Source organism: Gorilla gorilla, chromosome 5 (assembly GCF_029281585.2).
Source record: "Gorilla gorilla gorilla isolate KB3781 chromosome 5, NHGRI_mGorGor1-v2.1_pri, whole genome shotgun sequence".
NCBI classification, from domain to species: Eukaryota; Metazoa; Chordata; class Mammalia; order Primates; family Hominidae; genus Gorilla; species Gorilla gorilla.
The window spans coordinates 114,168,413-114,183,847 of record NC_073229.2 but is presented as its reverse complement, the minus strand read 5'-3'; the positions used below and the strand labels follow the sequence as shown (position 1 = coordinate 114,183,847).

Sequence of the window (15,435 nt, the reverse complement as noted above, 5' to 3'; positions counted from 1 at the left end):
CCATTTCATTCTTAGATCCCATGGGTCCTGCTGCAGATTTCAGGATTTGCTGCATGGAGGAGTGGGGGGCGGAGGGGAATGTTGTTTAATATTAGCAAGGCAAGTGAAAAAAGAAAACCTAGTGGAAACAGGAGAAGCAGAATTCAGTTTGGCATTGGCCAGTCAAAAGCAGACAAATTGGAGGGAGTTCGTAGAAGAGCACCTGTCTTAGCCTGTTTTCTGATACTCTAACTGAATACCTAAGACTGAGTAATGTATAAAGAAAATTATTTCTTACAGTTCTAGAGGCTGGCAAGTTTGAGGTCTAGGGGCCACATCTGGTGAGGGCCTTCTTGCTGATGAGGACTGTCTGCAGAATCCCAAGGTGGCACAGGGCATCACATGGTGAGGGAGCTCATGAGAGAGGGCCAAACTGACTTTTGTAACAAACCCACTCTCATGATAACGAATGCACTCCTTCAATAACCCATTAATTCATTAATCCATGAGGGCAAGGCCTTCATTTCCCAATCATCTCTTGAAGGCCCTATGTCTTAATGCTGCCATATTGGGGATTAAGTTTCAACATGATTTTCATAGGGGACAAACATTCAACCCATAGCAATGTACCCATGATAATTGGAGGTTGAGAATGGCTGACTGATTTTTAAAGAAAGCAGAAAGGTATGTTCCATTATGTTTGAAGAGGAACCAACAAGGAGGGGTAGGTAAAGGCCAAGGGGAAGAAAGTAATACTGACATGGCATAAAGAATTATTATCCAGAAATAATGTAATATATTCAAGAAAATCTTCAGACAGGTTAGTCTAACAACAGCTTCATGAAAGTGATATATTTTAGATTATACCATCTGATGAACAAAACTAATACTTTTTCAGTGTTTTCCAAAGCTCTCAAGTAAGTTTAGCCCAAAAAGCAGATGCCCATGTTTATGTGACTGTCACAGCCTATTTCATCAACTTGGGATGCTTATATTGCTATATCTTTGTTTTTCTAAACCTGCCCTGTTAGCAGAATATGGAGTCTACTCTTGAGAACTTCAACCGTCTTAGAGCCCAGAAAGAGCAGGGGTTTGGGTCCTAGTTTCTACTCTCCCAGAAGGCTGTGGTTTCCTTGTATATTTGTTGTCCACCCCATTCCCTGTAACCAGCTCTGCAGGGGCAGTTTTGTTAAGCCATGCAACATCAACAACAATATAACGGCACAAAATGGTCTTTAGAAGGTCAAAGAAAACTAGCTTCTCTCAGTTAAAATGACAGTATCCCACTCTTTGTGATCAATCAGGTATATTTCTTTTATAGACTCATAGAATTGTAGATCTGGAAGAACACTATTGGTCTTCTAGTTCATGCTTTTCATTTTACAAACATGGAAGCAGGCCCCCAAACAGTTAGGCAATTTGTCCAGATCCACAAAGTTGGTCAATGCTGGAGCTAAACCAAAAGCCCCAAACATCCCTGGTCCACTCCTGTTTCCACTGCACTTCACTTTCATTTCTCTTTTTATTTTCTTTCATTTCATGTTTCATTAAAGAATTTATGGGTTTGTATCTTTCAACACAAGCTTCTATCTTGGTGTAGGCACATTAATATGTATTACCCATAAATGAACTGGAAAAATGAGATGTCCCTTATAAATCTCCTACTTTTTATGAATTGAACACACCATCCGTGACCTAGAACATTAAATGCTCCACCAAGTTTTGAGTGTTTCCTTATACATGCAAGCTATTATGATTTTTAACTCAATAATTTCTATAGACTAATTGAGGAGACTCAGTGTGGTAGGAGAAAGAATAATAATTTGAAAACTAAGAATGGAGAAAACAAATCAGAATTGAGACCCTATATGGGAGATAAGAAAATCCTGAAAACATTCCACGAAAATGAAGGACTAATAAGAAGCCAGAATAGAAAATATTTGTCTTCTTACTAGACAATAAAGAATTTAGCAGCAATTTCCTAGTCATTGACAGAAGCCAGGTGAACTCGATCTTACCCCGTGGCTTAGGATCATTATAACTGAATTGTGTTATTTAGAATGCTATTCTAATTCCATTTAAAAAATGATTCCAGATAACAAACCTCACAAATATTTTATCTTTTATTGGAATACCAAAGAACTAATAATTCTTCACAGAGGCATCTTTGTAATTGGGTATTACAAACCATTATATATAGCAGAGCAAAGTTTATACTATGTGGTTTGCATTGTGATAAGTTATTGTTTATAAAGTGTTTGGAGTAATTGTAGCATAAAAAATAAACCTATGGCTTTTACTTTCAGCCAAGATGGAGTAATAGGTTCTAGATTTACCCTTTCTCCTAAAACAACTATAGAAACAGATAAAATATATGAAATAATGATTTTTAAGACATGGGACATCAGGAACCAAAAGATAGTAATCCCCAGGAAAGGAAAACAAACTGAACTCAGCATACTGCTTTGAGAGTTTCTAGGCCATGGCACAGGAAGGAAGAACCAAGGAAGAGCTGGCTGACTCTTCAATTGAAGAGACAGAGCTAAGAGTCTGGAAAGATGATAATAGAGTTCAGAAAGCAGGGTAGCAGAGAAGAGAGAGCTGCAGAGAGAGAACTCCAGAGATCTGCAGAGAGTTTCCCTTTAATATTCTGCAGAGTACTGATCAGCAGATGCAGGTAAGAAAACTACCCAAGGATGGAGAGACAGCCACCCAAAACAAAGGGAACTCAGAGAACTGGGAATAACATCATTTCCTACCAGCCAGACTAGAAAACACATATGTCAGGGGTCATTAGATAGAGTACTCAGAAGTGTCTTGAATCAGTAGTAGGGAGTAATGAACCCTAGACTAAATGCTGCTTTTCCTATCTAACAAATCTCAAGAGCAAAACCTGAAAGGATCAAACTGCTTCTAGGTAACTCAACTGTGTCTTAGAACAAAGCTCAAGATTATTTATGGGAACACAAAAATATCCAGCATTTAACAAGGTAAATTTTACACTGTCTGGCATCCAATCAAAAATGTTCAGTTATGCAAAGAAGCAAGGAAATATAACTCACAATGAAGATAAATAACAATAAAAAGTGAACCAAAAGATGTTAGAATTAACAGACAAGGACATTGCAGTAGTTATTATAACTATATTCCAAGTGTTCAAAAAGTTAGAAGAAAGATTGAACATCTTAAGTAGAGACATGGAAGATTTTTTATAAAAGACCACAGGGGACTTTTAGAGATAAGGACCACAGTGTCTGAGATGAAAATTATACTGGAAAAGATTGATGGCAGATTAAACCTTGCAGAAGAAGAGATTAGTGAACTCGAAGGGTTAGCAATAGAAAATAACCAATGTGGCTAGGCATGATGACTCAAGCCTGTGATCCCAGCATTTTGGGAGGCCAAGGTGCACAGATTATTTGAGGTCAGGAGTTCAAGACCAGCTTGGCCAACATGGTGAAACCCTGTCTATACTAAAAATACAAAAAAATTAGCTGGGTATGGTGGCACACACCAGTAATCCCTGCTACTTGGGAGGCTGAAGCAGGAGAATCACTCGAACCCAGGAGACAGTGGTTGCAGTGAGCCAAAGTCACACCACTGAACTCCACCTCAAAAAAAAAAGAAAAGAAACTATCCAATGTGAAATGTAAGAGATTTCTTTAAAGTACCAAAAGAAGAAAAATGGGCATTTGTGAGCGATAGGACAAATGCAGATGGTCGATATTATATGTAACTCTCCAAGGGAGAAGAGGGGAGAAGACAAAAAAATTGTGGCAAAAATATTTGAAAAAATGATGGCCAAAATTTTTCCAAATTTGGTTAAAACTATCCACGTATCCAAGAAGCTCAAGAAACATGAGGAAAACTACACAAAGGCACATCATAATCAAATTGCTCAAAACAAGTGATCAAGAAAAAGTCCTGAAGGCAACAGAGGAGAAGAAAAGACATTACATACAGAGGAACAAAGATGAGGATGACAGATTTTTCACTGGAAACAATGCAGGTGAAAAGACAGTGGAATGACAATTTTCAAAGTACTGAAAAGAAAAAAAAAAAAACCACCTGTCAACCTGGAATCTATACCCTTCAAAGATAACTTTCAAAAATGAAGGCAACAGGCTTTTACAGAGAAAAGTTGAAATAATTTGTCACTAGTGTACCTGCACTGAAAGTAAGGTTACCTCTTATTATTTATATCTTTTTAAAAGGTAATTGACTAAACAAAAGTAATAACAATATAGTACAGGGGTTTTAACAAGTAACAAGTAAAATGCATAGTACAATGGCCAGGAAGGGAGAAATGGAAGCATACTACTGTGCTTTACACGACACGGTATGATATCACTGGAAGGTAGATTGTGATAACTTAAAGAAGCATAATAGATATCACTGGAAGGCAGATTGTGATAACTTAAAGAAGCATATTATAAATCCTAAAACAACCAATGAAATAACAAAACAACATGCCAATAATTGAAATGAAATTGAATCATAAAAAAATAGTTAACACAAAGAGAGTCAGAACATGAAGGAAAAGAGAATAAAGAACAAATAGAAAACAAGTAGCAAAATGGCAGATCTAAACCTAGCCAAATCAATTGTCACATTAAACATACATGTTTTAAACACCAGAATTAAAACTCAGACGTTTTCAGATTAGATTTTTTTAAAAAGCAAGACCCAATTATATGTTACTTACAAGAAACACATTTTAAATGTAAACACACGAAAAGGTTAAAAGAATAAGAGTAGAAAAAGATATACTGTGCTAACACCAAACAAAAGATGGAGTGACCATGTTAATATGAGACAAAGTAGATTTCAGAGCAAAGAATATTTCCAGGAATTAAAAGGTGACTTCATAGTGATAAAGGAATAACTACTACAAGAAAAAATAAAAACCCTAAATATATATGCATCTAATAGGATTTCAAACTGCATGAGGCAGAAACTAATAGAATTACAATAACTGACAGACAAGCCTACAATTGTAGCCGGAAAGTTCAGTACTCCTTCTCAATACATGACGGAACCTATAGACAGAAGATCAGAAAAGATATTAGAAGACTTGAACAACACTCATCATACAACTTAACCTAATTGATATTTACAGGACATTCCAGCCAACAACAGAATATACATTTCAAGTGCTTATGTAGTATTTACCAAGGTGGGTCACATTCTGGGACCCAAAACAAGTCTCCATAAATTTAAAAGGATTGAAGTCATATGAAGTTTGTTCTGTGACCACAATGGAATTAAATCAGAGAGAATTAACAAAAAGATAACTAAAAACTCCCCCAAATATTTGGAAGCCAAAAAACACATGTGTAAATCATTTGTGCATTAAGGAATAAATCAAAAGGGAAATTTTAAAGCATTAAGAATTGAGTAAAAATTAAACATTTCAAAATTTGCAAGATACTGCTAAAACAGAGTGAAATTTATAGCATTAAAGCCTGTGTTAGAAAAGACAAAAAAGATCTCAGATTAGTGGGCTCAACTACCACCTTAGGAAACTGGAAAAGAAAAAAAGACCCAATTAAACCCAAAGTAAGCAAAATAAAGGATATAACAATGAGAATAGAGATCAGCAAACTAGAAAATAGAATAATTTAAAAAAACTAACCAAAAACTAGTTATTTGAGAATGTCAGTAAAATGGTTAAGCCTCTAGCCAGACTGATCAGAAAGAGAATACACAAATTTTCAGTATCAGTAATATGAGAGGTGACATCAGTACAGATTCAACCAATATTAGAAGGAATATTTTTAAAAACTATATATGGGCTGGGTGTGGTGGCTCACGCCTGTAATCCCAGTGCTTTGTGGGGGCCAAAGCAGGAGGATCACTTGACACCAAGAGTTGAAGACCAGCCTGGGTATCATAGTAAGACTCCATCTCTTAAAAAAAAAAAAAAAAAAAAAATAGCTGAACATGGTGGCACGGCCTATAGTCCTAGTTACTCAGGAGCCTGAGACAGGAAGGTCACATGAGCCCCAGGAGTTTGAGGTTGCAGTTAGCTATGATCACACCACTGCACTCCAGCCAGGGCAGCAAAGTGAGACACTGTCTCTTTAAAAAATAAAAAAAATAAAAAGGCCAGGGGTGGTGGCTGACGCCTGTAATCCCAAGACTTTGGGAGGCCAAGGCGGGTGGATCACGAGGTCAAGAGATTGAGACCATCCTGGCCAACGTGGTGAAACCCATCTCTACTAAAAATACAAAAATTAGCTGGGCATGGTAGCGCACACCTGTAGTCCCAGCTACTCGGGAGGCTGAGGCAGGAGAATCACTTGTGAATCCAGGAGGTGGAGTTTGCAGTGAGCCAAGATTGCACCACTGCACTCCAACCTGGCGACAGAGCAAGAATCTGTCTCAAAAAAAAAAAAAAAAATATATATATATATATACACACACATACACACAATTTTATGCCAATAAATTTGACAATTTAAAAAAATGAATTTATAGTTAAAGACTATCCCAGCTTAGAAGTCTTCACAGGTACATTCTACCAAACATTTAAGGAAGAAATAAAACCAATTCTACAAAAAGAAAAAAAAAAAAAAGCTTTTAGAAAATTAAAGAAGAAGAAATACTTCCCAGCTCATTTTATGAGATCATCATTACCCTGATGCTAAAACCAGGCCAGAAAAACTATGTAAGAAAACTACAGACAAATCTCCGTATTGAACATAGATGAAAAATTATTAACAAAATGTTAGCAAATTGAATCCAACAATGTATAAGAAGGCAAACACAGGGCTGGGCACAGTGGCTCACACCTGTAATCCCAACACTGTGAGAGACCAAGGCAGGAGGATTGCTTGAGGCCAGGAATTCAAGAGCAGCCTGGGCAACATAGCAAGGCCTCATCTCTACAAAAAAAAATAAGAAATAATTAGCCAGGTATGGTGGTGCACACCTGTAGTCCTAGCTACTCAGGAGGCAGAGGCAGGAGATTGCTTGAGCCCAGGAATTCAAGGTTGCAGTGAGCCATGAGTGCCACTGAAGAAAAAGAAAGATAGAAAAAGAGGCCGGGCACAGTGACTCACACCTATAATCCCAGCACTTTCGGAGGCCGAGGTGGGTGGATCACAAAGTCAGGAGATCGAGACCATCCTGGCTAACATGGTGAAACCCTGTCTCTACTAAAAATACAAAAAAATTAGCCTGGCGTGGTGGCAGGCACCTGTAGTCCCAGCTACTTGGGAGGCTGAGGCAGGAGAATGGCGTGAACCCGGGAGGCAGAGCTTGCAGTGAGCCGAGATCGCGCCACTGCACTCCAGCCTGGGCGACAGAGCAAGACTCCATCTCAAAAAAAAAAAAAAAAGAAGAAGAAAAAGAAAGGGAACACAAGGGGAGGGGAGGGGAGGGAAGGAAAGGGAGGAAAGAGGGAGAGAAAGAAATAAAACTTCCTCAGCTCAAAAGGAGCATCTATGAAGCATCTATAGCTAACGTCATACAAAATGGTGAATGGTTGAATACTTTCTTCCTAACATCAGGAAAGCAAGGTTATTTAGTCTCATCACCTCTATTCAGCATTGAACTAGAGCTTCTAGACAATGCAGTAAGGTAAGAAAAAGACATTAAAATTATCCAAATTGGAAAAAAAGTAAGAGATCTTTATTCACAGACAACATAATCTTCTATGTAGAAAATACCATGGAATCTACCAAGAAAAAACAGGCTATGAGAACTAATAAGCAAGGTTTCCAGATACAAGATCAAAATACAAAAATTATTTGTATGTATATATTAGCAGTGAAAAATTAGAAATTGAAATTAAAAGACTGCCATTTACAATGGCGTCAAAAATATTCATACTTAGGTATAAATCTGACAAAAGAGGTATAAAAGACCTATATACTACCATAAAACGTTGCTGAGGGCCCAGTGTGGTGGTTCACACCTGTAATCCCAGCACTTTGGGAGGCCGAGGAGAGACCAGGAGTTCGAGACCAGTCTGGCCAACCTGGCGAAACCCATCTCTACTAAAAATACAAAAATTGACCAAGCATGGTGGCGCATGCTTCTTTAATTCCAGCTACTCCGGAGGCTGAGGCAGGAGAATCACTTGAACCCAGGAGGTGGAGGTTGCAGTGAGCCAAGATCGCACCACTGTACTCCATCTGGGTGACAGAGTGAGACTGTCTCCAAAAAAATTTTTCAATTAAAATATTGCTGAGAAAAAAATTTTCTTTTTTTTTTTTTTTTTTTTGAGATGGAGTCTTGCTCTGTCGCCCAGGCTAGAGTGCAGTGGCGCCATCTCAGCTCACTGCAACCTCTTCCTGCTGGGTTCACACAGTCTCCTGCCTCAGCCTCCCAAGTAGCTGGGATTACAGGCACATGCTACCATGCCTGGCTAATTTTTGTATTTTTAGTAGAGATGGGGTTTCAGCATGTTAGCCAGGCTGGTCTCACACTCCTTACCTCAAGTTATCCACCTGCCTCAGCCTCCCAAAGTCTTGTGATTACAGGCGTAAGCCACCATGCCTGGCTGCTGAGAAAAATTTAAGATGATCTAAATAAAGAGACTGTGTTCATGGGTCAGAAGATTCATTATTGTTAAGATGGCAGTTCTTCCTAAATTCATCAGTAGATTCAGTACAATCTCAGTGAAAATTCCAGCAGACTATTTTGTAGAAATTGGCAAGCTGATTATAAAATGTATATGGAAATGCAAAGGATCAAACTAACTTTGAAAAAGAGCAAATCAAGACACTATGATAGTAACATAAAAGTAGATATAGAGGCTGGGTACAGTGGCTCACATCTGTAATCCCAGCACTTTAGGAGGCTGAGGTAGGAGGATCACTTGATGCCAGGAGTTTGAGACTAGCCTGGGCAATATGGCGAGACCTCATCACTCATATATACACATACACACACACACATATTTTTTGAGACAGAGTCTTGCTGTGTCACCCAGGCTGGAGTGCAGTGGTGTGATCTCAGCCCACTGCAACCTCCGCCTTCTGGGTTCAAGCGATTCTCCTGTCTCCGCCTCCCAAGTAGCTGGGATTACAGGCACGTACCACCACACCCAGCTAATTTTTGTATTTTTAGTAAAGATGCAGTTTCGCTGTGTTGGCCAGGCTGGTCTCGAACTCCTGACTTCGTAACCTGCCTGCCTCAGCCTCCCAAAGTGCTGGGATTACAGGCATACAAAAAATATTTTTAAATTAGCCAGATATGGTGATGCACACCTGTAGTGCCAGCTACTGCTGTGAGCTATGGCCATGCCACTGCACTCCAAAGTGATACCCTGTCTCCAAAAAAACAAAACAAAACAAAAGTAGACAAACATAAAAATAGTAAAAGACAGAGTCCATAAATAGATTCATACATGTAAAAACAAACTGATTTTCAGTAAAAGTACAAAGGTAATTCGGGAGAGAAAAGAGTCTTTTTAACAAGGCTGTGGGAATGATTGGATATTCCTATGCAAAAGGAAAAAAAGAACCTCAGTCCATACCTGTTACCTATACAAAAATTAACTCAAAATGGGCCATAGACCTAAATGTAAGGGCTAAAAAAATAACACTTCTAGCAGAAAACATAAGAGAAAATCTTTATGACCTTGGTTTAGTTTTTTAGATGTGACACCAAGATGGTTTTTTGGCTTCATCAAATAAAGACTTTCTGTTCCTTGAAAGACACTTTTAAGAGAATCAAAAGACAAGCTACAGACTGGGAAAAAATTTTTATAAGTCATGTATCTGATAAAGGACTTTTATTCAGAATATATGAAGAACTCTTAAAACTGAAAAATAAGAAAACAACCCAATTAAAAGTGGGCAAAGAATCTAAATAGACATTTCTTCAAAGAAAATATACAGAGGTCAAATAAACACATGGAAGATTCTCAACAACTTCAGGCATTAGAGAAAGCAAATTAAACCCAAAAAGAAATATAATAGACCTATTACAATGTCCAAAACTAGAAAGACTGACCATACCAAATGTTGGCAAGGATGTGAAGGAACTGGAACTCATACACTGCTGGTGGAAATGTAAAATGTTACAGCCACTTTAGAAAACAGTGGCAGACTCTTTAAAAGTTATACTTACACATACCATATGATACATTCTACTCACAGGTATTTACCCAAGAGAAGTGAAAGCATATGTCCATCCAAAGAATTGTATGTGAATGTTCACAGCAGCTTTATTTGTAAATAAATACTGGAAACAACCCAAATATCCACTAATAGATGAATGGATAAAAAAAAAGTTACGCTATATTTATACAGTAGGATGCTAAGTAATAAAGGAACAAACTTGATATATGCAGCAACATGGATGAATGGTGAAATAATTATGCTGAATAAAAGAAGCCAGATATAAAAGAATATGTAGTTTATGATTCCATTTATATGAAACTCTAGAAAATGCAAGCTAATATAGAATGTCAGAAAGCTGATCAATCGTTGCAGCGGTGGGGTACAAGGGAGAAATTATTACAAGGGCCTTAAGGAGACTTTTGGTGATGACAGATTTGTTTACTATCTTTATTGTGATGATGGTTTCACAGTTACATACACAATCAAAACATCAAATTGCTCACTATAAATATGTGCAGTTTATTGTATGTTAAAGCTGTTTTAAAAAAATAAGAAAGCCAAAAAGAAAGTAGGACTCACTACTGGAATTCTTACTACTCTAGCAAACATTACAGAAAAACTATGTAACTATATCAATTAATTACAGATACTGTATTTTAAAATACCTCAGTGGGGCCAGGCACAGTGGCTCATGCCTGTAATCCCAGCACTTTGGGAGGCCGAGGCGGGTGGATCACCTGAGGTCAGGAGTTCAAAACCAGCCTGGCCAAGATGACGAAATCCCGTCTGTACTAAAAATACAAAAATTAGCTAGGCACAGTGGCACATGCCTGTAATCCCAGCTACTCAGGAAGCTGAGGCAGGAGAATCACTTGAACCCAGGAGGTGGAGGTTGCAGTGAGCTGAGAATCGCACCATTGCACTTCAGCCTGTGCGACAAGAACAAAACTCCCTCTCAAAAAAAAAAAAAAAGAAATACTTCAATGGATATTTCTTAAAGCAAAGAACCTTTTGTAAAAGTAATCTTGACTGTTGAATGCATCTTTTTTCATGACTGCTATTGTGATATATTGTGTTTCCTTAAAGGGGATGTACATCAATTCAGCTGGGATAACGACAGCACAATTCCACATCTTTCTAAGAGCTGAGCAACTATAGCATTATGGCAATTGTGCTTTGCCTTGAAGTGGCAGAGGGCAGATGCAATAGCTGACTCTACTGAGTCTTCAGTGTGCAGACAGTTTGGTTCACTTGTTAAATATGTATTGTGATTTGATGTTTACTCTACTTGGCATCTCAGCCAAATTTCACCTTAGGAACTTACATATACTTCATCAAGACAACATTACAAATACTTCAAAATGATTCATTTCCTCTTCACACAAATCTAAGTTAGTCCTTGCATAGAGGCTATTTACATGTGAAATTTCTTTTTCAGCCTTCTAACAAAATCAGAACCACCAAGTTTTAAAATACCAATGTGTTTTAAATGTTTTAAATGTTCTATTAAAAGATCTGGCTTTGTTACCATGGGGTAAAAGAATGCGGTAAGTAGGAAGCATAAAAGTCAGCTGTGGAACTTGACTTTACAGATATGTTTCCTGAGCTCATTGTACAGAGTAAGCACAAATATGCTGATTGGCAATTCTCCTCCTTCCTGCCATGCTCATGGCGGTGGGACACAGGAACCATGATGTTCTTTCTTACCTCCTCTCTCTCATCCTACAGCTGTGATGACTCAGCCTTTCTTTCTTTCTTTGTTTCTTTCTTTCTTTCAGGGTGTGAACGGCATGTCTGTGGATGAGAAGCCTGACTCCCCCATGTATGTATATGAGTCCACAGTCCACTGCACCAACATCCTCCTGGGCCTCAATGACCAGCGGAAAAAGGATATTCTCTGTGACGTGACTTTGATCGTGGAGAGGAAGGAGTTCCGGGCCCACCGGGCTGTGCTGGCCGCATGCAGTGAATACTTTTGGCAGGCGCTGGTTGGACAGACAAAAAATGATTTGGTGGTCAGCTTGCCTGAGGAGGTATAGTAATTTGGTTTGTCTGATTGTTAATGAATGTTTATTGACTTACAGAAAACTGGCTGACTAGGAGCTAGAAGATGTACTAGGTGCCATGTCCCCACTCAGGAGTTGATGTCCAAGTCACATGTTAGGTCTGTGGCATAGTCAGTTTCTATTTGATACACTTAAAGTCTCAGAGGCACAGAATGTGAATATCTTTCTTGAAGGGAACTGAACCTCACCTGTGGCTCAGTCACTTGTAGTTTCTAGTTCACTTACCCTTCAGATTTTGAGTGGTTCAGCCTAAGTTTGGCACAGTCCTAGATGTGGGATCTGAATCATTGCTATGATTTCTGTCTTTCAGATGGTGTAAGGATCACTAGATTTCCCTTGAGAGTAAAAGATCGAAAGCATTCACAGCACCTTCTTTGCTTGGGGGAAAAATAAAAGCAACTAGTAATTTTCACCATTAATTCAGTAAGATTCTAAGAAGTGTTAAACTTGCTTTTCTCACCATTGTTGAAAACAGCCCACTCAGGTTTCTTAATTACATCAGTGAATACAGTTATTTTGGCACTTTGGGAACACTAGTAGCTGGACCTGGTCTGTCCAGAGATGACATTTAATTGGATGGTTTAAGTTGTAGGAACCCAAAAGATGGGCTTCACAATGGCAAACCATTAAATGGTCACCCTTTGAACCATATATACGCTATCTCTTGGTTCATCATCCTGACTTCCGTCATTCCTATGGGACTAAGGATAATACTTTGTGTTCGGGCAGAATCATTCCCTGTGTACCACCAGCACGGTGTGCAGCTCTTGGGCCACCACCAACAGTTACAAAAGCTGTGTACTTTGTAACTCCCAGGAGTACAACTCACATCCATAGTTTTTGCAAATAGATTCCCTAGAGTTGTGTGGTGTTTGACTAAGCAGCTCTTCACAGCGATCTTAGGAGAAACCAAAGACCCCATCACCCAGATATGATGCTGATGGTTACAACCAGTATTAAATCGCAGAAGTCACAAACCAGATGCCTTCAGGGGCCTGGCGAATAATATAAATGAGTGAAGTAGGTTGTATATAGGACAGTAGGAAGTGATGGGGCAAGCACCTGCTCCACCAAAAGGTGTCTAAATTCAACAAAAAACAAGAAGCCAGGTGCAGTAGAGTGCACCTGTAGCCCCAGCTACTCAGGAGGCTGACGCAGGAGGATCCCCTGAGCCCAGCAGTTCGAGACAAGCCTGGGCAACATAGCAAGACCCCATCTTTAAAAAAATAATACCTTGGGAGGCCGAGGCGGGCAGATTATGAGGTCAGGAGTTTGAGGCCAGCCTGCCCAACATGGTGAAACCCCATCTCTACCAAAAATACAAAATATTAGCCAGGCGTGGTAGTGCGTGCCTATAATCCCAGCTACTCAGGAGGTTGAGGCAGGAGAATGGCTTGAACCTGGGAGGCGGAGGTTGCAGTGAGCTGAGATCACGCCATTGCACTCCAGCCTGGGTGACAGGGCGAGACCCTGTCTCAAAAAAAATAATAATAATAATAATTAAAATTTTAAAACACTATTTGTGTTTGTCTATTTGATAGACAAACAAGATATGGGTAGTGGAGGTTTCTTCAAATCCCAGACCCTTGTTAAGCAACATCTGCTATTATCCCTGCTGAGCAGGAAAGCAGCCAGCTTATAAAAATGAGGACTAGGGCCAGGTGCAGCAGCTCACATCTGTCATCCTGGTACTTCAGGAGGCCAAAGCGGGAAGACCACTTGAGTTCAGGAGTTCAAGACTGTCTTGGGCAACATAGGGAGACCCCCACCTCTACAAAAGATTTAAAAATTAGCTAGAGGTGGTGGCACACACCTGTGGTCTCAGCTACTCAGGAGGCTGAGGAGGGAGGATCGCTTGAGCCCAGGAGATCGAGGCTGCAAGTGAGCCATGATCACACCAGTGCACTCCAGCCTGGGTGACAGAGTGAGAACGTGTCTCAAATAAATAAATAAATAAATAAATAAATAAATAAATAAGGACTGCATAAGCACTAGCGTTTTCACATTCGTATCCTTGTTACATACTCAAAATAGAATGCTCCATTACCACTCCACATACCACTAGCAAGTAGGTAGCTAGAGAGATCCCAACACTAGAAGCAAAAGGACAGATCAGCTAAATGACATACTGGGGCTGGGATAAGGAGTGGGGACTGGGTACCAAGTAATGGGAAGGCCGAGGAATGGCAGCTGCAGTGTAGCCAGGGGATCCTGAGCTGGCCTTTCCTTAACTGCGCTGTTGGGGACATACTTAACTAGCTGTCCTGCCATGAGGACTAGGTGAGATGATAAATACAAAAATTCTCAGCACAGCCCTTATCCTCTAGTAGGCATTTGACAAACATAAGTCTCTTTTTAAAGGTGGAGTCTTGCTCTGTTGCCCAGGTTGGACTGGAACTCTTGAGCTCAAGGGATCCTCCTGCCTTGAATTATTTACCAAAAATACAATACCAAGGCAGTAAAGTGTAAAGGAAACTGGGATACAAATGTATATGACATAACCTTAAAGTTTCTTTTTAGATCAAATCCCTGATAATTGCTTATTTCCATGGCATTGGAAAAGGCATTTTAAATAAGAGGCACACTGTATAGACATCGCACAAAAATCTATTTGGCCTTTTAAGTGAGAATTTGCTGTGTGTTCTCATTTAAGTGAGAATTTGCTGTGTGTTCTCATTTAAGTGAGAATTTGCTGTGTGTTGATTTTCTTTCTTCTTCCCCCTGTAAAATGATTATCATCCCTGCATCATCTACATCCTCGAAACCATTGAAACATTCTGGTTGCCCACGTATCTGAAATCTTCAGGTAGAACTAGATCCTTTTTTTCTTATGAAACACAAATTCATACTTTCAGTAATCCAGCTCTAAGTATCTTGTTGATGGAACATGCAAGCCAGCCCCAGTGGCATTTTCTTTTGAGGCTCTGTCATTGTTTCTGAGGCCTCCTTTGAAGAGCCCTCCCCCTCTGCTCAGGGCACCTGCCTGTGGACCCACGTGCTGGGCATTGTTTTCCTGACTTGCTGTGTGCACACTGAAATGTCCCTGCAGGCTCAATGGTAATTGTCACACTTAGCTCAGTGAGTGATTTCATAAAATTTGAATTAAGTGGTAAATAAGCAGACATTCTAAATACTACCTTAGAAAGTAGCTTTCTGGAACTAATTGGCATTTGGTTCATAGGATATAAGAAAAACCATTAGATTAGCTCCTTGGAAATCTTTAAACCTCATCATAATCCTGTCACCGAATTTGAATCAACTTCTGGCCCTGCCCTCCTCTTAGTCACACTTGACCCATCTACACTCCCTTGGCA

The 15,435-nt window shown here is 39.4% G+C and overlaps 1 protein-coding gene across 3 annotated transcripts in view; it reads left to right on the top strand.

The window, feature by feature from the left end:
- The window catches only part of BACH2 (BTB domain and CNC homolog 2), a 371,806-nt gene that overhangs the window by 276,976 nt on the left and 79,395 nt on the right, over positions 1–15,435 (top strand). For all 3 annotated transcript variants that reach the window (XM_063707782.1, XM_063707781.1, XM_055391847.2), the window contains one exon: positions 11,834–12,088. In XM_063707782.1, the coding sequence (XP_063563852.1) occupies positions 11,846–12,088 (243 nt within the window). In that variant the 5' untranslated portion in view covers positions 11,834–11,845. The remainder of the gene's footprint in view (positions 1–11,833; positions 12,089–15,435) is intronic.